At 41.0% G+C, this 24570-nt stretch overlaps 1 protein-coding gene across 1 annotated transcript in view; it reads right to left on the bottom strand.

Annotated features, from left to right (window-relative positions):
• Nucleotides 1–10898: 10898 nt before the first annotated feature.
• Nucleotides 10899–24570, bottom strand: part of LOC143283282 (ribosomal protein S6 kinase 2 beta-like) — a 55829-nt gene continuing 42157 nt past the window's right edge. Inside the window, exons 17-21 of the mRNA XM_076589465.1 lie at nucleotides 23307–23468; nucleotides 21951–22027; nucleotides 17587–17704; nucleotides 16034–16171; nucleotides 10899–13733 (exon numbers count right to left, since the gene is read on the bottom strand). Of these exons, the coding sequence (XP_076445580.1) occupies nucleotides 13602–13733; nucleotides 16034–16171; nucleotides 17587–17704; nucleotides 21951–22027; nucleotides 23307–23468 (627 nt within the window). The 3' untranslated portion in view covers nucleotides 10899–13601. The remainder of the gene's footprint in view (nucleotides 13734–16033; nucleotides 16172–17586; nucleotides 17705–21950; nucleotides 22028–23306; nucleotides 23469–24570) is intronic.

Below are 24570 nucleotides of genomic sequence, written 5' to 3'. Positions count from 1 at the left end.
CTGACACCACAGCACTCGACAACGTGACCTAAATAAAGGGCGTAAACCATTTGGTTGCTTAACTTAACTTAGTGGGTCAAAACTCCCATGATGATGAAACTGGCAGCGGATGCAATGCCTTCACATGCCACTGTCAGCCTGCGATGCCAGTCATGTCTTTGCTTCAACTGCATTGTTACAATTACATTTGCGTGAATCGGAACTGACTGTACATCGATCGTTACAGTCGGCTGTCTGTTTTGTTTGACTAACAAATTCAAAATTGGAGATCATTGTCCATGTCCAAAAATCATCTCAGTTTGAGAGAAAGAGAGACAGACAGACAGAGAGAGACAGAGAGACAGGCAGACACAGGGACAGACATACTGCAAGAGAGAGCACTTTCACACACAGAATAAATCCACTCCACCTAACTTCTTTAAAAAATATGTACATCTCATTTTCTGTACATTATTAATTCATCATGTTTTCAAAGTCACAACGAATCAGTATCTCACCCTTAGCAAAAAAAAAAAGAAAAAGAAAAAAAAGAGAGACACATCTTTCACAAGGTTGATCCATGAGGCACACATCACTGTGAAAAAAGGAAACACACCGTAGTCAAGGAAAACGTACTGTCTCTGATGTAATCAAAGTTAATTCAGACTAATTCCTCTCATAAATCATCGTAAACTTAAGGAAACATATAACCTTTAATTTTGGTTTCAGTCACAGCTCAAGCAAAAATAACAAACAAAACAACAACAACAACAAAAAAACAGATTTGAAGGTTGGTATAGGAGGGATGGAGGAGGAGAGGAAGGGAGAGGAACAACAAAGACAGAATAAAATCTGACACCTTGCAAATATTCATTAGTCATGTTTGGTCATTAAAGAAAACAGAACAAAAACAAAACAACCAACCAATAATAACCAGTCATATAAAATGGGAAAATTTCAAAAAAATCACTACATCAACTCTGATCTCTGCTAGGTACACATACTACTGTTACACGCAGAAAAAATTAATAATGAGGAGGGAAAAAAGGGAAGAAAGAGAGAGAGAGAAAAAAAAGCATACTAGCTAAGGTGACGTCTAAATATCATTAACAGAATTATTACAATCTGACACACACTCACACACAAAATCATCACAAATTCTCAAGCAATCACCTACAAATAGACATAAAAACCTTTGAATTCCCTCCACAAACGGCTTTTTCAGCTGCCATGTACAGTCAATGAATGCATCGGCAACACTATCTCTGTACAATCAGGTACAGCACTTTTTTTTTTTTTCACTCTTGCAAAATAAACTGACCAACCATCCAACTACAGCATTGAAAAAAAAAAGAAGACAATAATCAGGAGATGAGTGAAAAAGAGATCCACTGAAGCTAAATCAAAGAAATCACTATTCAAAAAAATATTTTCAAAAAGTGAGTGAGAGACACAGATGGGGGGGAAAAAAAAAAAGAAGTATCCAACATTCAAACAACTCTTGAAAAATAACATGCAGTGGGGGGAAAAAAAAAAAAAGAGAAGAAAAAAGCTGAAATATAATAAACGTGATCCATGAAAAGACGTTTATCACAGTGCAGTATGCGAGTGGGATAACAGATCCAAACAGTTCGGTAAGGCAACTGTTACATGGATACATTGGAAGATCAAAAGACAAAAAAACAAAAGGGGCGAGTGGTTATAGAAGGAAACTATACAAAGCTTTCAAAACACTAGTCTGTTTAGTTTTCATTTACTCTCACGATCTAGTTTCAAAAACACCCAGAGAGAAAGAAAGAAAAAGAAGGGGGGGGTGGCTGAGGGGGGGGGGCGGAGAGAGAAAGAGTAGGTGTTCTATAAAAATGTTTGCAAAACTTTTTTCATCTCCATGGAACATCAATCGGCCACAGATGAAAGATACTACACATCATTATTTTAATAAAAAAATTTTTAAAAATTATGAGGGTGCTAGGGGTTGGGGAAGAATCATGTAAATCAAAAACATTACACATACCCGTTCCCTCTTAATATCTCCCCTACTTCTCTCAGATAAGCACCTTGTCATACATATGCTCCAAAAAGCAACTGAAATATAAACTGCAGAGACGGAACACTCAAACTCATCATCACATTTTACATTCTCCGGAGGAAATGTGTGCAAGGAATATGTTGATGGAAGAGCCAAGTTAACCTTCCCAATGTCTGAAAAAGGTTTTACCAGAAAAAGCAATCACTATATATATATATATATATATATATATATATATATAAAATTAATATGTGGTCACTGTCTACAAAAACAACCAGTTTTTGCTTTCTAGAAAACAGACAAGACACGCTTAGTCATAAATCTAAATACATAAGAAAAAAGACTCTTCCTGCTGAGAATCAACCAGTGACCACCACAGCTGGTTTTGTAAATGTAAGTGTACAAGGGTAGAGAAAGTAAGTTTTGTAAATGGTCCAAAACAAAAGATCAGCCCAGCTAGCTGCCTTGTCTTGTCTTAGCTAAAGACTTGTCCAAAGCACAATCTTAACATCTCACAATTATCTTCAACACATACTAGGAGCTGTGAATGTGTTATGGTAAATGTAGACTTGAAAATCATACTTCGTCATTCGGATTTCAATCCGATTATCTAAAAAAAAAAAAAAAAAAAAAAAAAAAAAAAAGTTTAAAAAAAAAAGAGAAAAAAAGAAAAGAAAAGAAAAACACGCAGTTCAATAACCAGGAATAGGTTTCAATCCTTCTGGCCAGTCACAAAGTGTGGTGAATATTGATAACAATTAACAGATGCACAACAACGAAATCCAAAAACAATACAGATTTTGTTACAGGTGGCAGTTTCACCAAGTCAGACTTCAATCACATTGCAGACAAAATGCACAACATAAAAAAGATTATAAAAAATATTGAAAAAAAAAAAAAAAAAAAGCAAACAAACCATACAACTGCTGACACACAAGTCAGGTGTTTAAATCAAACAAGCCAATGGTCCCCACCACATAATATTCCAAGGAGAAAAAAAAGATCAATGAGAGGAGCCAAAAGCTTATCAGTTACACAGCATAATTTCTTGACAGTCTCAAATACACTTGAAGAAGCCTCAGTGAGAGAGCCCAAAAGCTTTTTGAGTTCATAACAGCATTCGTCTTCACTGTATCTTTAAAGTTTCAGTTTTCTTTGAAACATTTTTGTTCTATCATTAGTCTTCACGGTGTCCTTGAACCATTTTGTTCTCCTTTCTTTACATGAAAGACTGCAATAGATAGTTGCGTAAAAGGAATGAGACAGCATGCAGGAGGCAAGGAGGAATGATGCTGGTTGGTGGATTGGGGGAGGGGGCGGGGGGTGGGGTGGGGGGGGGGGCATGAGAATCAATATGGAAATACTTCCAGAGGTGCGCAAAATGGCATGTCTGAAGATGATATGTCATCACAGATTAAAGCTCTGCAATGGTATTAACAACCGTGCTCAAAAGGTTGTGGTTTTTTTGGGTTTTTTTCTTTTTGCATGACCCTTCTTCGCCGTATTTCGCTGCTGAGCTAACGTTTTCTTTGACCGAGTGATTGTTATTCTTCACTACCGCCAATATTCTTTTTTTCTGAGGAACATAACTTTTTCATAGTGATGTACTCTTGGAAACTGTATTCTCTTCTTATAAGAGAAAACTATGCATAGCAATATATTCTATTCCAATGGGATAAAATGAAATTTTTATGCTAAATATTCTCTTTCAACACATCCCCTTTCATATATATATATTTTTTTTTTAGTTCTCCAACAAATTCATACTGTTCACCATCAAGCTTAACATTAGTGTGCAAAAATGGTCTTCAGGTGAAATAAATTCAGTGCAGCATTAACGTTCCTTTCCAACTGAACTTACCATTCACGCCAATACAATATTAAGTCTTTTCTTCTCATAGTGACAGAACTCACTTCTAATACCCCTTCAAATTTTAATCAAATGAGCTAGAAAATGATAGAGGGAGCAACAGTGAGAGATGACAAGACAGACACTAGAGGTCACTACAGAGAGACAGAGACAGTTGTCAACTACAGCACCAACTTATTTTCCTTTTTTTTTCTTTTTATTCAGTTCATGCAAGTTCAGCTCAGTATAAATAACTTTCCACTGGCTCTTGTAACCATTGTCCTTAATTTCAGAAGTGATATGTTGGGAGAGTGACTCTCACCGTGGAATTCAATCAGTGTCTGTCACAGTACTGGCAGCCTTCATTCTGACTGTTGTTTACCACCCAGTCGACCACGAGGGGCCATCTCTAGGCTGCCGTCATGGCAGTGTAAGTAAAAGGCACAACTCAGTACAAGTTGCAACAGAAAATAAATTTTCCTTAAGATGACGGTGACTTACTTCAAAACCGTTTTTTGGTCAAAAACAATGCAAACAAATGGCAAAGGGCATCTGGGGGGCTGGAGGGGGAGGGGTGGGGAGGGAGGGGGGGGGTGGAATGGGGGGAAGGGGAGTGGTAGTGGCTGAGAACAGAGAATAAGAGGGGAGTGTGGAGGTGCGGGAGGGGTTGGGGGGGGGGACACCAAAAAAGAATCCAATGATACAGATGTGCCAAGTATATATGTTGTTGAACATTATGAAGAATTAACTATATACATCATTAACACCAGAGAGGGAGGCAGAGATGGGGGGTTGGTTGGGTGGGGTGGGGGGTTGGCGGGGGATTCAACTGGAGAATCGCAGCAACAAATGCATATGGCAGCTACAATATAATCCAGTTGGACAGCAAATGCAAGATTTCGTAACCCCTTTTGGAACACTTCAAACAGCTGGCCTGGTGAGATTAAGGTTTGAAAAGTAGATAAATAGCAATAGAATAATAACAAAAACACAACTGAAGAATGCATAATATATATATATATACATATATATGTATAGATATATGTATCTATATATAATTAACAAAAACATAACTGGTAACAAAAGAAGCACAAAAAAAAAAAAAAAAAAGTATAAATGCCTCATATATATAACTAGTGTATAAAACATCCTCCCCCCACCCCCCCCACCCCACCCCACACACACCTCTGACACAAAACACACCATGAGAAGACAAACAATCACAGTTACACCAACAACCACAACAGACCAATTCTGTCATGCACTCCTCTGGTTACAGTAAGGATCTCTACATGATTTACAGGAACTCTGTGACAGGTAACGGGAGGCTTCATCATGACATGTTGCATTACAACAGACAAAAAGACCAACAACACACGGTTATCATCATCATCATCATAACGCAAAATATGTAAGGCAGTCCAAGGGACCACTCTCTGAGGGTTTTTTTTTTTCAATCTTTTTTTCAACACTGCATAGTTACATGTGATGAAATGCCTCACACACAAAAAGGGGGAGTGAAATTTAAAAAAATTAACACTCCCCCGCCCCGCCCACCCCAAAAAATGATCAACCCCGAAGCACTATGCATGCATTCTTTCAGGTGCTATAAAAGGGCAGGAACCACCACTGACAACACTGAATGGGTTATTGTTCTTCCTCATACCAAAACCAGGGTCATCAAATCATTAAAACACACCATGGAGCAACAATACGTCCTTATTCTCATGATCATTTGAAATAAATCAATCAAACGATGCAACAAATGCACTCCTGTTTGTTTTATCACTTGTCAGTCTCTTCAATGAGTTTTCAGCAGAGCAAGATACAGAATCAGACTGAATGGCGGAACAATATTGTTTGTTGTGCATATAACCCTAAACAAATGCTAGAGCAATTCATACTTTGGACAGTATCACACAATTGTACAGAACCTAATCATTGCAAAATGATTAGCAGGACATCACATGCATGCGTATTTGAGTGTGCACGAGTTTGTGCACGCAAGCGCGCATGTTCGCGTGGCTGGGTGCAGTGTGTGTATATGTGTGTGAGTGTGGTGTGTGTGTATGCATCCAGGAATGGTATGTCAATGTGTATAGGCATCATGTTTTCTTTACAAGCAAGCAAGCCAGCCAGAATAGATAATTCATGTTAACATCAAAATCTTTTGCTGTTCCTTTTGCAATAATATTCACCTGCCATGGACTCCCTGTCATATTTAACAGTTTCACATTAATCAGTGCAAATCTGTGAACACAAACTTTGTAAGAAATAATCATTCCCCCCCCCCCCCCCCCCCCCCCGCCCTCCTGTCAACCATGTTCAAACGTAATTTGCAATTCATGCTGAACAGAAGAAACAGCACACACGCATGTTTATTTTTTTTAAAAACAGCAATAGGTTAACACAAACAACCTGTGTTACACCGACACATAACTGAGCACACAAGCAAGCACACCTAAACATGCATGTACTCACATGTGACATATACAGCAGAAACACCCCTGCCCCCCACTTCCCCCCAAAAAAATGCACATCTAAATAGTACAACCGGAAACAAATACTTTTAAACATGTTAACAACAAACACGCAGCACTGTTAAAGAATAGCTGGGTGGGATGGGGAGAGAGGCGAGGTGTGGTTTCCTACAATCAAAAGAAACAACAACATGAAAGACATCAGAAAAATCACATTTGGTCTGTCCCCATCTGCAAATCTGACCACAAGTATGAAAATATTTACACAGGTTATAACAAATCAATACACCTCTCACAAACAGAAAGCATTTATCCTCCGTGCATGACAAGGAACCTTTCTTTTTTCTTTCTTCTGGTATTCTAAAAGCATGTGAACTATCCTTTCATTCTGAAATAATCTGGAACAATCAAAATTAGGGCAACAGCTTTCGATAAGTTATACATCACCACAGTACATAACCGTATGGCAGTTTGATATCAAAACAAACTTAGCAAACTAGCTTGTTAGCAATGGTTTGTTGTTTAAAATCAAAAAGGCAGCAAAGCTGCTTTCGCCCGAAAGCCACTGCAGTTATTCAGAGCTGAAACTAACTGCAACTGTGTCCCAGGGAACTGTTGTACCCACACTGGTGCTTGGGATGTTCTCAAATGCATGTGACGTATGCGTATGCTTGTAGAAATTAAAGGAGGCTATGAATGAAAGTAAACTAAAATGAAATAATAATAATAATAATAATAATAATCATGATAACAAAGAAAAGGCAGTGTTTTAACAAAATCATTGGTAAATGGTGAAATGGCCTTTCAGATCTTGCACTCAGAAATTTTACCAACTGTATAGCTCAAAAAATGACTGCAGATTATCTTCCACAAGACAAATCAAACGACATACAATGATGGGATGATAACAGAGGCTGTCGTTATCTTTCTCCAGTGCATGCTTGCTTACTCAACTGCAGTCCAAATGACCCTTCCAGTAACAGAAAATTGGATAATCACAGCCATTTATTGCCATTTATACTATGGAGATTACAACAAATTGTACTACTGCAAGGGAAAGTCCATGAGCAACACTGAGTTTGATTCTTTTTCTCTTTCTTTTTTGTGTAGATTGCAACTCTCAAGTCAATGTCTGATCTATCTCTGTGTGCAAAATTCTTCAGTATATTTAGAAGCTCTTGCTATTAAATGCTGAGCAATTACTATGCGCAGAACACAGCTACAGGAAAGTTATGATTAAAAAAAAGAAAAAAAGAAAAAAAAAAAGACCTCCAAAGAAAGGCAAAATGCATAGACATATCTGTTGACAGAAAACAACACAAACGAAAGCCAACTACCAGAGTACTGACCAAATAACACATGGGCTGATTCACTCTTTCCAACACCAAAAATTCATTCGGTTTTTTTTCACTATCACCAACTTCTCATACTGTAATTGAGGACCAAAGAAAGACCACACTCATCACAGGATCTGTTTTCTATAAAACCTCAAAACCTTGTCAGATGAGGAGAGGCACCTGTCAGACCCTCTCATCCAATCAAATCGCTGGACATGACAAGTATGCAAAAGGGGAAATGATTCCTGTGTCACGTGCACAGAAGTACTATCATTTTGAGGAACATGTTTTATCCTTTCTGTTTTGATTCAGTGTGACCATGACAACCATCTCGGCCACCACGATTAATAGAGAATTCATGCTTGAGAGAGTGCTCCCCCTTCTTTTGCTTTTTTTCAGTAACACGTGATCCACGGCTTAACATCTGGAACAGTCATCAATCTTTTTTATATTTCTGCCTAACAAATCCACCTATTCCACAATGACAGGCATGTCTGCTGTGACCATGTCACTCCAGATGCCCAGGTACATGCTAGATGAGCTATATAAATATCCATATATAAATGTCCATTATTATTAGATGAGCCTTGCAGTGGAAGCAAGGTGGCAGGAACAAAGGATAGCACTGCGAGTACAGCTGTCTTGTCATAGCACAGGTTTACATCCTTGAAAGGATTTGATCGATTTTTTTTTTTTTTTTTTTTTTTTCCAAAAGTCTAATTTACAAACTTACAATCTCACTGGTGCCAAAAGGGGATGGAGCTCGATTTCTTCCCCATCTCAACGCAAACACATGTCCCTCACGGACGTCTCCCATGATGCCCCTGGGCCAGAAAGAGACATCACAAGGTCAACTACGTTGAGGTTCACGTTTTCCTCAAAGCCTAAAAGCTCAAACTGCTCTTACTCCACAAATGATAATCAATGTGTGACTACACAAAATATTTGGTCGTTCGGTGCCACTCTGACCAGGGCCATTCTTAAAAATATGTTGAGACAAACTGATTGAATGAGAAAAAAAAAGGAAAGAAAAAAAAAAGGAAGAAAAATAAGACAGAGAAAAAAAAGAGACAGGACATGACAAATCATCTGCCACTCCTCATCTGACAAGCGTAAGGATCGTCATTTTGTTTTGCTGACAAAATCCCGTCAATTAAAACCAAAAGTCCAATGCCAGCAAAACACATGGAACAACAACCATACAACAACAATAAAGGTATTAGCTGAAAGAGCTATTTGTCAAAGTCAAACCTCACAAAAAAGAAACATGAAACCAGAGTCAACAAAATATACTGTAAGAATACATGAGGTTAAGTCCATGAAGCAAAGTTAGGACGTTGTTAACAAAACAATATGATAATATATAAATCAGAAATTGGTACAACACCTATGTAATACAATTATTGTCAAGGATATGTACAACTATCATACACCTGACATACTGTTTGATGTCATGTCTGATATGCTCCGCTTTATGTACAATCTATGCTATTTCAAAACATGTCAGTAGAAGACAGACTGCATCAACACAAACCTTACACAAACAACAAAGCAAAAATCATTTGCATTGAAACTCAACAAATTAAATCAAATATTTGCTAATTTCATTTGGGGGTGGGTGGGTGGGAGGGAGGAAGGGCTGTTGTCTTCATACATCCTAACATACTTGCGAGTGTTTCACACAACAAACTTATGTTTTGGTTTCATTTGAAGCGGTGATCATTACAAACCGCTCTCTTTCTTGACAACAACAACAACAAAAAAAAAGAAAAAAAAAAAAGGAAAAAAAGAAAAAAAAAAAAAGAAAGGAATTCTATCATATTAAGTATACAACTCAAACTCATTCCCCCACATAAAAATATTGAAAAAAAGTATTAACCCCCCCCCCCCCCACCTCCACCCCCCCCCCCCCAACAAAATGACAAAACAAACAAAACCCACAAAAAAACTCAGACTATCAATGCAATTTCAACACTTTTATACCAAACATGTTCTTTTCAGTTAAGGAAAAAAAAAGACAATATGAGCACATCCTTGTAAAAATGCTGCTTGAGAAGTAATGGAAATATAAAGAACCTCCATTTCTTGCAAGCAAGCACAACAATGTAACTTCAATGGCCTGTTTCGTATCAAATGCATCCTCGCTAACATTCCGTGGTCCACTATGTATAAACGCACCCTCACTTCTTTTGTTCAGTGGTCCACTTTGTATAAACGTGTACTCCTTTATGTTCAATGACCCACACTGCTGACATTTTCTCACTTATGCCCCCCACATACTGCAAACAAGTTCTCAACTATACCCCCCCACCCCCCTTCACACACTGCACTACAAACGTGTTCTCACCTAACACTATATGCTACAAACATTCTCATTTATGCCACCAAACTCTATGCTACAAACATGTTTTCACTTATGCCCCCACCCATGCACTGTATACTGCAAACATTTTCTCACCTATGCGCCTACACACTGTATGCTGCAAACATGTTATCATCTGTGCAACCCCTCCCCCTGTATGCTACAAACATGCTCTCAATTATACTCCCATGCAAATGGCCCACTCTAAAGACACAGTCACAGTAAGTCATCACTTACAACCTGTAAAGAATTTTGCTGTCACCTCACAACAACAGTGATGAGCAAACACAGCTTTTTTTTACAGAAAGAAAATTATCATCAAACACAGAACGCAAGATTCAGGTAAAAAAAATGGCAGTGCCGCATTCTGTTGAGGGTTCGGCAATAAAGAGGTAATACATATTATCTTGAAAAAAAAAAAAAAAGGGACAAAACATAATATTCTGAGAAATATCAAAGGACTTGCCTCCCTTACCTGTTTCATGAAAGTGAGCAGACAGTGTAAATGTTGTATCTCATTTATTTGAACCAATCTTTTCTCAATTCTCTTCCAACACAATTGTGGAACACTGGAGTTCCAACACCAACAACATAAAGCATTTGAGGTAAATCTTCATGTCCAACAACTTGACGACAATACATTTGGCTCAATTTCTGTGTAATGGTTTCAAATGTGTGTGACAGACGACACTGAATTGTGAACAAGAGCTAAGAATATCATTATGAAAAAAAAAAAAAAAATCGAAAGAAAAAATCCACTGCTGAATATCAGGACAACAAAAACAACAAAAAAGCAACAACAATAACAACAACAAAAAAAAAGGGGGAAGGGGGGGGGGGGGATTAAGGATGGCCTGATCACTTAAGAATTGCTCTCTCAATTCTCCCAAGAAATGGAAACGAAGGAAAACCAAAGAAGACATCAAGACTGACAGAAGGAGAATGAATCACCATCAAGAGACTCTTTCACCTAGCTAAAAAAATAAAATAAATTAAAATAAAAAGGTTATCCATGAAGCATATAAATGTAGTATGTTTTACAACTAAATGTTAGAGTTGCAACAAATTTTTTACCCTCTATGAACATATTCAACTACGAAGCACCTACCAGACTCAATGTTTTTTCACCCTCAATAATCCTAATCAACTACAAAAGCACCTATCAGACAATATTTTCGTCTCAAGTCTGCATATAAAAATGCACTCATGTGCTGGTACTTGGTGTAGCTAGATTTACAACAAGAAAAAGAAGTGTCCAACAGAGTATGTGTCCCCTCTGTTCAAGAGTAGCTACAAAATCAATGAGTGATTCAAGGGTTTAGCGCATCAGCAAATACTGTACATTCCTTACACCTGTTGCGAAACGAGGTTAGCAGACGCCTTTGACCCGGAAGTTCAACACCAAGGGGCGGTTACTCCCGCTAGCGGAGGAGGGGCACTGTAAACAACTCACTGGTGTTTTGGTCACCCTGCACCATCAGCAACCCTGTGCAGTGTGCACTTCACCTTTGAAGAGAACACATCTCTCTGCACAAGCTCTCAGAAGATTCCCTTGCTCAACGACGACTTCCTGCCAGCACCGGTCAACTACCCGGTGGCGGCAGCCATCTTGAATTCGACAACACCAACCAACAACGGACGCCTACACTCACCCACTACGAGTACGTTTACATTCACAACTAGGCCTGCCCACCTGACTTGACAACCCTGCCTAAATACGACAAGAAGCAATGGTTAGTAGCCACAGGTGCTTGTCCCTTAGAAGTGCACTGCCCGATGACCGGCCATCTTAATCAATTGGCTGAACCGTAAACAGTAGGCTGTGAAAAAAAACCAAAAAAACCTCACAAAGCCAACCTAGGACAAACAACAAAGTATGTAACATTCTGTTAATAAAAAAAGAAAAAGAAAAAAAAAGAGAAGAAAATTCCTTTTTTATGAAGTTGAAAGCAACAAAATCGTTAGTTTGGATTCTTCAGTCACAAAGCAGACACGGCTGCTTCCATACCCCTCAAAAGATTCAGTCATATCAGCAATGTGAACATTCTACTTCTCACCAATCCCGTTTACTAACCAGAGTAAAAGAATCTTTTTTTTGTTTTCCTATCACCTTAACCAGTCCCACCAACAAGCAATCAAGTAGAGAACATGAAGTTTAAGTCTGTACATGTTTAGAATACTTTTCTTTTTAATATATGTGTATCAAAACTTTACTATTCGTGAGAAAGAAAAAAGTGCAAGAGCTTGTTCACACAATTATTCCTACACGCATACACATGCACAAAACCTCCACATTCAACAAGTGAAACCGTCACGACACTGTACTCAAGCACTCTCATTACATCTTCCTGTCACTACTTGGTTTACAAAACACAGAACACGCTAAAGGGAGATCAGAGGTGTGAGTTGGAGCGTGCGGGAGGGGGTCTGGGCGAGGGGGCCAGGGAGGGAGGGGGGGGAGCAAGAGGGCTTGAGAGTCTGAAGCAGTGGACTGCGTTCCACACATTCATGTAAAGAGATCGCTTCCATCAACCTGACGTCACAACAATTTGCTCCTCAGACACTACAGCTTGCAGACACACAAACTCACACATCCCAGCTCAACAAATACCACACCAACGGTACGGTACGCTTCACACAATGCCAGGATTCAGAACCACTGTCCGAACTACTCATCCAGAAATGCGAGGAGGACCGTCCGATCCATCCACAATCATACTGGCATGATCCCAGGATTCCACTGTCATTCTAACCTCCTCAAGAAGTGTTAACAGAGGGCACACTCACATCCACAGATTCCATTATCATTCTAACTTGATCAGAAAGTGTTAACAAAGGGCACAATAACATCCACAGGTTCCATTATCATTCTAACTTGATCAGAAAGTGTTAACAGAGGGCACACTCACATCCACAGATTCCATTATCATTCTAACTTGATCAGAGAGTGTTAACAGAGGGCACACTCACATCCACAGATTCCATTATCATTCTAACTTGATCAGAAAGTGTTAACAGAGGGCACACTCACATCCACAGATTCCATTATCATTCTAACTTGATCAGAAAGTGTTAACAAAGGGCACAAAAACATCCACAGATTCCATTATCATTCTGACTTGATCAGAAAGTGTTAACAAAGGGCACAATCACATCCACAGATTCCATTATCATTCTATCCTCATTAAGAAAACATGAACAAGGAAGTAATCGCATCCACAGATTCCATTAAATCATTCTAACCTTATCAAGGAAACGTTAACAAGGAAGCAAAAATCACATTCATATTCCATTATCATTCTAACCTTATCAAGAAGCGTTCACAAATCCACATCCAATCACATCCACAGATTACGTTAATCATTCCAACATCACCAAGAAAATGGTAACAAGAGTAAGCAAAGATATCCACCTTAGTGCATGATCCCAGGATTTTTTTCTTTCTTTTTTGTTTTTTTTTGTTTTTTGATACACCATGTTTTCTGCAGGTAACCATTTACATACTGCTGCAGAAAGGTTGCTAGCAGTGGGCGGACAGACCGACCGACTGACAGGTCAGGTGTGGTTACAAGGCGGTGGAGGACTTGGGTCGTGCCTTGCCCCGGCGCTGAGCCAGCAGGGAAGCCCCGACCGGCTCCAGGGGGGCCTGCTTGATGTTCTGCGCATTGAAGGCCTTGAAGGTTGCTGCCAGGGAGCCCTGCAGTGTGAGAGGGAAGACATTTTGATGTGGGGTACACCCAATTCCAGGAAACAAAAAAACCGAAAACCCAATAATGACAATAATGGTAATGAACAGTTTCATGAGCACCTTTCTGCACAGTTGTCTGGCAAGCATCATTATCTAGTAACTGAATGTACACGCTCCACCTCTTTCTACCAAATTCCCAGTGATGGCTAAATGTCTCCAAACCCAAATCCTCCCCCCACCCCCCACACCCTCCCCCAACACCTGCATTATGTTTTCTTTAAGTTTAATTTTCGCCACATGACCATGTAAGCATACGAGACTTCTTTCATCTCCTTCATTCATGGGCTGTGACTCAACACGGGCTTTTACGTGTATGAACGTTTTTACCACAGGCACTAACAGGTCTGCACATATGCTGCAGACTGCACCCGTCATACAGGACAATACAGTAAAAATACAGACAGGTACTTAGGTCTGAGCACAGCAAACTGAGCTTCTCATGTGTTACTTTACCACAGGCATACCTGTGAGGACCTGTACTGTGTTGTGTTGTATCACTCTTTCTGATACGTTTTCTCTGCCTGAAATTCCTGGTCTCCCTGGACAGAGCATGTTGCCATGGTACACCCCCCAACCCCCTTTATTTTTGTTAGTTTGTTTATTGTCTGCTAGTTTACTGGTTTTCCTATCAAAGTGGCTTTTTTCACCAGAAGTTTCCAAGTGGCATCGGTTTTGTTTGCCATGGGTTCCTTTTCATGTGCTTATTGCATGCTGAACACACAGCCTCATCCCATCCGAATGACCAGAACCATGACCACACACAAAAATACAACCACCCATTTTGTGAATGGGATTCAAACCCATGGACATTCACTCGCTCAGTTCCTGGTCAGGTATTAACTCACTCGGAACGACAAGTTTTCTCCCTTGCTTTTCCCCACAGACGGCCCATTTGTAAGGGTTTGGAAAAAAATTACAAAAAATACAAAATACTGTATAAGAAAATGAAACTTTCAGAACTGGTTTATTACGTGTTGAGCTAGTACATATAATCAAATTTCTCATCTTATTTTTACAGTTTTGCCATATGTAGAAAATACTGCCAATTTTTCACCCCGAATCACCATACCCATGCTCGCTTTCTGCATTAAATTCGCTTTCTTCTTCGTCATCATCCACCTCTTCAATGTCCGACCCTTCAGTTTGTAGCATTTCAAGTACTTCGGCAACCCTAAAACATTGCCGTCGCTGCCCTGTTCGCTTCACAACATTCTGAGAAGAGCCCGCTTTGCTAACAGGCTGGTATGTGAGCAGACGACCGGTCAGTGACTTTGTCAGCGTGTGTGCGAGACAGACCACACATGCCGGGCTGACCAATCATACTGTTTGATTGTGGAGTGACCCAGAATAGCGCACTCTGTTTGGCTAATCACAAAATCACGTATACAGCGCATGATGGAATTTTACTTTCGAAGAATGCTATTCCATTCCTTCGTCCGAATTCGAATACGTTTTGTGCTGGAATGCGTGAGCATTCCTTTGTCCGGAGAGAGTTAATACCACTAGGCCATCACTCCACCTGTTTATGTGTACATACAAAACAGAATAAAAGTAATCTCTTGCTCCCAGACTTTCTGAAACTCAGAATTATCTTACTGCAAGGCCACTGGCCTCTTTGCAAAGGAGGTACATGCATACATACATTTTAAGACATACAAAGTACTGTAAACAAAAAGGGAAAAGGATCAACATCATGGACACATTTCAAAACTAAAAATATCAACATAAAAACAAAAAACAGAGAGAGAAAAAACAACACAGGCAAAGTGGAGTGATGGCCTAGAGGTAATGCATCCGTCTGGAAAGTGAGAGAATCTGAGCACACCGATTTGAATCACGGCTCAGTCGCCAATGTTTTCTCTCCCTCCACTAGACCTTGAGTGGTGGTCTGGACGCTAGTCATTCGGATGAGACAATAAACTGAGGTCCTGTGTGCAGCATGCACTTAGCGCACATAAATAACCCACGGCAACAAAAGGGTTGTTCCTGGCAAAATTCTGTAGAAAAATCTACTTCGATAGGAAAAACAAATAAAACTGCACGCAGGAAAAAAAAACAACAACAAAAAGGTGGCGTTCCCGAATTTCACACATAGAAATCTGTTGCGACAAAAAACGAGAAATACAAATTTAACTTTGTAACATTCCTCCCTACACTAATGATAACTCCCAGGCCTTTGTTTAATCATCAAGCTAAGCAGCTGAGTTGCACTCCACCCCACCCCACCCCACCGGCACACACTGACTGACCTTGACGAGCTGTGCATCCTGAATGGTGAGGGGGTGGTGGGGGAGCTGCTGGCGCTGGGAGATCCACTGGCACTTCAGCACCTGGGCGGCCGTCAGGCGGGTGGCCGGGTCGATGTGTAGCATCCTCTTCACCAGCTCCTGCACACACACACAGACATTCACACACATAATACATACACACAATGCCCCCCCCCCCCAACCCCCCCAACACACATATTCACACACTCAGGCCCACACACATATTCACACACTCAGCCCCCCCCCCCACACACACACACATTCACACACTCAGGCCCCTCCCACACACACACAAGTATTCACACACTCAGGCCCACACACACACACGTATTCACACACTTAGGACCCCCCCCATCCCCCCACCCACACACATTCACACGCTCAGGCCCACACACACACACGTATTCACACACTTAGGACCCCCCCCATCCCCCCACCCACACACATTCACACACTCAGGCCCACACACACACACACACACACACTCAGGCCCACACACACACACAGCCACACACACACACACACTCAGGCCCACACACACACACACACACATTCACACACTCAGGCCCACACACACACACACACCTTCACACACTCAGGCCCACACACACACCTTCACACACTCAGGCCCACACACACACACACTCAAGCCCACAAACACACACATTCACACAATTAGCCCACCTCCCCCCCCCCCACACACACACACATTCACACACTCAGGCCCACACACACACATTCACACTCAAGCCCCCCCTCTCCACACATTCACACTCAAGCCCCCCCCTCTCCACACATTCACACACTCAGGCCCACACACACACACACTCAGGCCCACACACACACACACACACACACACACACTCAAGCCCACACACACACACATTCACACACTTAGCCACCTCCCCCCCCACACACATTCACACACTCAAGCCCACACACGCACACACATTCACCCCCCCCACCCCCCAACACACACACATTCACACACTCAGGCCCACACACACACAGACACACATTCAAAGGTTTATCTATGGCCCATCTCCCTTCCCATATACTGGCAGACCTTTTTTTCTTTTCCCCTTCCTGCCTGCAGCCTGTGAACAGGCAAGCGGAATCTCCCTGTCTGGGCGTGCCTGCCAGTCTGTGCGCGTGCGTGCATGTATGTGTGTGTGTGTGCGTACATGTGTGTGTGTGTGTATGTGTGTGTGTACGTATATGTGTGTGTGCATACGTGTGTGTGTGTGTGTACGTGTGTGTGTGTGTGTGTGTGTGTGTGAGTACGTGTGTGTGCTTGTAGGCAGGTGTGTACACACCTAAATGCGAACATTTCCCATCCAACATAGCACCACTTATCAACCAAAGCGCTGTCAAATCTTTCCAAAACATACTTTCTCTTCTCTAAACCATTCACGGTTTCACCTACAACAAAACACACAAGGGAAATCCGAAAGACCATAACATTACTTCAAACAATCCTCCCAGCACTTACAACCCTACGCCGCTGTCTCAAAACACAAACATCTCAGTCCCACCTTTGCAGGGGCGGAGACCGAATCCCAGTTGCCTCCCACCAGGGTGAACTTGCCCTCCTCGATTCTGGCCAGGATATCGTTGGGAGTGTCATTCGGACCGTTGGCAAAGGGAGTGTGGCTGCATATCACCAAAACCCACAGAAAATTACATTACATGGATCGAGTCGAAACAGACAATTCATTCAATGCGCTCTGTAACCTTTTTTTTTTTTTTTTTTTTTTTTGTAATACTCACATGCAACCTTTTTTTTTTATGATCATCACACCATAAAACGAAAGTAAGTGCTCTATAAAAAAAAAATATATATATGTAAATTACATTAAACAAACATTCACAAAATCATCACATCATTAAAGACTAGTAGACTGTACAAATAACTGGGAAAACATTTAATACAGTTTAAAAAAAAAAAGAAAAAAAAGAAAAAGAAAAAGGTTTACATTACAATGGTGTCAACACTGAAATTTACAACCATCACTTCACTGAATTATGAAATATAAATAAAACAAAATAAACAGTTTTCGAAAAAAGAAAAGAAAAAAAGTTTACATTACAATGGTGTAAACACTGAAATTTACAACCATCACTTCACTGAATTATGAAATATAAATAAAACAAAATAAAATAAAATAAAGAAAATTCTATAAATTTGCCCTGTGAAATATCATCAATGAAATAAAGGTGTGTACAAAGCTAAAATGATGTGCCAAAAGAAGTGCTTGGGCAACACTGAGCCAGGAACCAAGACAGCAAAATGTGTCGCACAAAACATTATCACCTACACAGAGAACAGACCCAGTCACAATTCGGCTTACGCAAAATATCACTGCTCTCTGACCCTGTCTTCACCTTCACCTTCACCTCTCCCGTAGTCTGGGTTCAGACCGTTGGGGCACCGCTGCTGACCTGGCCACCACCCCTCTCCACTCTTCACGGTTTTCTGATTTCCTCAGGGCGTCACCGAGCGTCAAGCCTGTCCAACCCCGGATGTTGTCTTCCCATCTCTTCCTCTGCCGTCCTCTCCTTCTGCCTCCTTGTACGGTGCCTTGCAGGAACGTTTTGGCAAGACCAGATGATCGGGAGATGTGTCCATACCACCTAAGTTTGCGTTTTTTCACTATGGACAGAAGGTCTTCGTAGGGTCCAATACTTTGCTTGATTCTGTTCTTCACTTCCGTGTTAGTGATGTGGTCTCTGTAGGAGATGCCAAGTAGTCTACGAAAGCATCTCATCTCGACAGCTTGGATTCTTCTCTCGATGTCCGCAGTCAGGGTCCAAGTCTCGCAGGCGTAGAGCAATATTGAAATAACCAGGGAACGCATCAGTCTGATTTTTGAGCTGAGAGCGATGTTTTTGTTGTTCCAGATGGTGTTCAGCTTGTTGAGTGCCATTGTTGTTTGGGCAATTCTCGAGAGTACTTCTGGTTTAGATCCTTCATCTGACACGATTGCTCCCAGATATTTGAAGCTGTGGACTGTTTTAAGCTTTTCGTCGTTGACTTTGATGTCAATGCTGATGCCGTTGGTGTTGTTAGTCATCAGTTTGGTTTTCTCCGCACTGATTTGCATTCCATACGATGTGGAGGCTTTGTCTAGATGTTTGACCAGGCTTGCCAGTTCTTCTTCTTTTCCAGCCAGTCCATCAATGTCGTCGGCAAAACGTAGGTTTGTGATTGTTCTGCCGCCTATGCTGACTGTTCCTACATGCTCTTCCAGTGCGTCAGCCATTATTCTTTCTAAGAAGATGTTGAAGAGTGTTGGGGAGAGTAGACAGCCTTGTCTCACTCCAACTGTGGTTCTGAACCAGTCCCCGATGCTATTGTTGAGGTAGACGGCGCTGGTGGCTTTGTCATAGAGGTGCTGTATCAGTCTGATCAGGTTGGCGTTGATGTTGTACAGATTCATGGTAGCCCACAAAGCTGCATGCCAGACCCTGTCAAATGCCTTCTTAAAATCAATGAAGACGTGGTAGAGGTCTTGTTGGTGTTGATGGTACCTCTCACATAGCAACCTCAAGTTGAAGATTTGTTCAGTTGTGCTCCTTCCTGGTCTGAAACCTGCCTGTTCTTCAGCAATGATGTTTTCTGCTTGTGGTTTCAGTCTGTTAAGCAGGATCTTCAACATGACTTTGCTGGGATGACTAATCAGGCTGATGGTGCGGTAGTTTTGACACTGCTGGAGATTGCCCTTTTTGGGGAGGGTGATGATCAGTGATTGTGTCCACGGTGTGGGCCATTCCCCTGTTTGCCAGATCTTGTTGCAGATTTTCAGTAGCACATCTATCATAACTTCACCCCCTGCTTGGACCAGTTCTGATGGGATGTTGTCCACTCCTGCCGATTTCCCTTTTTTCAGCGATGCTATTGCTGCCTCTATTTCTTCACGGAGTATGGGGTGATTACTGTTATCAGTGGCTGGTGGAACATTCAGTATTGCTGGATCACCTGTGGTCTGTATGTTGTATAGCTCTGAGCAGTATTCTGTCCATCGCTTTAGGATGTCTTGTTCTTCTGTTAGACATTTTCCATCCTTGGTCTGGATGTTGGACATAGTTCTACCTTGCCTTGTGTTGGTAAGTTCTTTCACAACTTGGTAGGCTTTCTTGCTGTTGTTTCTTGTCAGGTTTTCCTCTATGTCCTGGCATTTTCCTTCAATCCAATTCTCCCTTGCCTTCTTCATGCTTCTCTTGATTTCGGTGTTAACTGCTTTGTACTGTTTTGCCCCTTCTTCTTCATTCTTTTTCTTTTTCAGGTCTCTACGTTTGTCACACAGCTGTAGGATGTCGTCCGTGACCCAGGGCTTCTTTTTGATGCGTTGTTTTCCAAGAGTTGTTTGGGCTGTTTCAGTCACAGCTGCGTTGAAGTCGCTTACAAGTGTATCCAGGTCGGCGTCATCTGCATCGAGAGTGATGAGTGGCGCGAATTTCCCACCAATCATGGCTTGGAAAATGCCTCTTGTACTTCAGATCTTTCAATTTTTCCAGGTCGAACTTCAGTCTTGAGAAGCTTTGTTTCCTTGTTTTCTTCAGTTGGAGTTTGAAGGTCATCATTACCAAGTCGTGGTCACTTGCAATGTCAGCTCCTGGGAAATTCTTGTCTTGGCAATGTTCACGCTAGACTGGAACGCTTCTTACCATGATGTAGTCTATTTGGTTGTGGTGATCTCCTCCAGGGCTGTGCCATGTCCATCTTTGGATGCTTTGTGTGGTCCAAATGTGTTTGTTATCTTCAGTTGTTGAGCAGGCAAACCAGCGATTCCATCCAACAACCCTCTTTCAATAGCGTTGTCTTTTCCAAACATATTCTCCACATGTTGCCCTTCCCACCAGGGAATCGAAGAGTCATTCTCCATCCTGCCCAGTTCCAACTCCTACCTTGTAACACTAAATCTTTCAGTCCCCTTTAAAGGGCTGAGATCGATCCAGTTGCTCCCCCCAGACTTCCTCCTCGCTGTGCCAGATTGTTGGAGTCTTTGCCTGTATGAATGGGAGTGTGGTGAATCCCAACAGTACCATGGTGAGTGAAGCGAGATAATGTTCATAAAGCCCTGACCTTTAATTTCTTGTCTTTTGGTCAAATACTCCATGCAACCTTTTTTTTTTTATGATCATCACACCACAAAAAAAGTAAATGTCCTATAAGTGAATTTACGATGTATTTACTTTAACATTCACAAGTTAGGATCCACATATTGACATTGCAAATGGAAATTATCAGTTTTAAAAATTTTCCTGGCGTCCTGAAATTTACAACATCACGTTCCTAATAGAATTAAAATCTAACAAATAAACATTGTTTTTGAGTGAGTCCACAAGTGTAAACATGAATTTACACCATCCACCCTGAATTATGCAAAATGAAAGAAAAGCGAATCCTTAAATCCCTGTGCATGGTTTTAAAATTACACAAACCACGCACCCAATTTACTTAAAGTGAACTGTGATTCAACACTTTGTGCAGCTGCAGTCATGCAAGGTTTTTTCCTTCCAACTGTTCTAAGTGTTCCAGCACAAAACATTTAACACATACTTGCGTTTGAAATTTTCCCTGAACTATCACAAAACAGCAAACACCTACTTGCATTCAAAATTTCCCTCAACTATCCCTTTTGATCTGCCGACTCTTGCCCTACGAATCAACCCAAACCCAGAAAATGATTTCTGAAAACTAATTAAAAAAAACAAACACAAAAGATTCTTCCTCTTGGGGAGTCCCACATCAGCAAAATGAAAAAGGAGTCGAAACAGACTTCATCTTCAGCAGTTTCTGCTCACCTGACCAGCACAATGAAAGATATAAAGGAGCAGGCAGGGTGTGCATTTATTATGAAAGATGTACTGATCATAATGTCCATCCGTTTCTTACCCAGCCAGCATGGTGTAAAGCAGGACCCCTAGACTCCACACATCACAGGATGCATCGTAACCCTGTCTTTTCAACACCTGTACACACACACACACACACACACACACAATGATCAAGATTAGGAGGATGCGTTCTTTTCAACACCTGTACACACACATAGGATGGTTCAGGTTAGGAGGATGCATGGCAACCAACAGACAATACAGCAACAACAAAACTTATAATTCATTCGCATTTCATTAACAATACAGCACAACAACTTATTTGTATTGTCTTGTATTGTATTACTATTTGTTACAACAAATTTCTCTGTGTGAAAACTGGGCAGCTCTCCCTGAGAAGAGCATGTTGCCACAATGCAGCACTATCCTTTCTTTTTTTTTTCTGCTTGCAAATTTGTGTGTTTGCCTTACTATCAATGTGATTTTCTTTCACAGAATTTTGCCACAGACAACCCTTTTGTTGCTGTGGGTTCTCTTACGTGCGTTGAGTGCATACTGCACAAGGGACCTCGGTCTACAGTCTCGGGACTTACAGTCTAACTCTGAACTCAGATAAACAAGCAAGCGCACTTCCACTGGCGCAAACCTCAGAAAGGAAAGGAGAAAGAAAGAACACATAAATAAACTGGTAGACTAACGGTAACGTGTTCGCCTAGGAAGCGATAAAATCTGAGCACATGGAATCAAACCCCACATTTCCCAGTATTTTCTCCCCCTCTACCAGATCTTGAGCAGTGGTCTAGTCTGGATGCTAGTCATTCCGATGAGACAATAAACTGAGGTTCCGTTTGTAGCATGCAATGAGCGTCTGTAAAAGAACCACAGCAACAAAAGCTTTGTCCTTGGCAGAATAAAGTGGAAAAATGCACCTTGATCGGAGAATACATACATCAGCAGGCAGCAAAAAAGGAAACATCAAATTACAAAAAAAACATGTACAAACAGATTATAGAATAGAATATGTCTTTATTACTAAGTGTACCGGGATCACAAGGAATACTGTGATATTTATTATTTTTTTAAAATATTTTTAAAAAGAAAAAAAAAGGCAGGTGCCGCACTGCTGCTACACACTCTCCATGGGGAGAGCAGCCCTGAATTTCACACAGAAACATCTGTTACCAAAAAGAGGGATAATACAAGACAACACAAAACAACAAGCAGCCCCGAATTTCACACAGAAACATCTGTTGCGACAAAGAGTGACAATATAACACAACACGAAAAAAAGAGTGATAATACAAGACAACACAAAACAACAAGCAGCCCCGAATTTCACACAGAAACATCTGTTGCGACAAAGAGTGACAATATAACACAACACGAAACAATACAACACAGAAGTCTGTCACACCTCAGGGGCAACAAAGTTGGCAGTGTAACAGGGGGTCATGAGCAGGCCATTGTCGGCCCTCAGCTGCTTGGCAAAGCCAAAGTCGCAGATGCGCAGGCTGTCGGGGGAGCCGCTGTCATCGGCGTACAGGATGTTGGAGGGTTTCAGGTCACGGTGCACCACCTGTGTCAAAACATTCAAAGAAGATTAAAAAAAAATTTAATCCTTTTTACCCCTTTTGGGGTGCGGAGGATACAATAACAAAACATAACAATAACGCAAAAACGCACAACCAAGCACACACACACACACGCGTGCCCCGATGATAATGATTTGCAACAAAACAAACCAAACTTAAACATACTGACAAATATGTTTTAGATGTAACAAAAGTTACACACCCTTTCCAAGTTTTAAGAATTTACTTAAAGTGAGTTGTCAAACATACACCACACCACTTTTGTTACACGAAACACCTTTGCTGGATACAGAGCAAGTTTTGAGTTATGGTGAGGTATGTCTTATTTAAGCGGTATATCTACAAAACTTGACATATCAAGGCTCTCCGTCTAAAAGGACTGTATTGTGGTCCCGTATCTTGTTTCTCACTTGCTTTCGCCACACTGTGTGTGTGTGTTTTCCTTGCTTTTGCTGCAGTATGCGCGCGTGTGTGTGTGAGTATGTGTGTCTGTGTGTGTGATACTGTACTTTACTTTAAAAAAACCCAAAAAAGCATCTTGCTGAAAAAGAAAAAAAAAAGTGTGTGTGTGTGTTTTGATTTAGAATCTTTATTTTAACAAGTTTACAAAACATTTAAAGTGGATATATATCTTACTGTCAGCAACAGAAAAAAAAAGAAGAAAAAAAGAGACTGCACAGAAGATACAACATGTTGTTGCTCTTAAGTCAAGGGGAAAGAAATCCTGAAAATGGGGCTGCTACATGAGTGCATACCCCGTTGGAGTGAAGGAACTCCACTATCTAACTAAAAAGATACAACAAAAGATACAACATGTTGTTGCTCTTAAGGCAAGGGGAAAGAAATCCTGTAAATGGTGCTGCTGCATGAGTGCATACCCCGTTGGAGTGAAGAACTCCACCATCTAACTAAAATGACTGCACTGAAGATACAACACATTCTTGCTCTTAGTAGACGGGCGCAATAGCCAAGTGGTTAAAGCGTTGGACTTTCAATCTGAAGGTCCCAGGTTCGAATCACGGTGATGGCGCCTGGTGGGTAAAGGGTGGAGATTTTTACGATCTCCCAGGTCAACATATGTGCAGA

The sequence above is a fragment of the Babylonia areolata genome, chromosome 6, assembly GCF_041734735.1.
Source record: "Babylonia areolata isolate BAREFJ2019XMU chromosome 6, ASM4173473v1, whole genome shotgun sequence".
Taxonomy (NCBI): Eukaryota; Metazoa; Mollusca; class Gastropoda; order Neogastropoda; family Buccinidae; genus Babylonia; species Babylonia areolata.
This window is presented reverse-complemented; position numbering and strand designations above follow the sequence as displayed.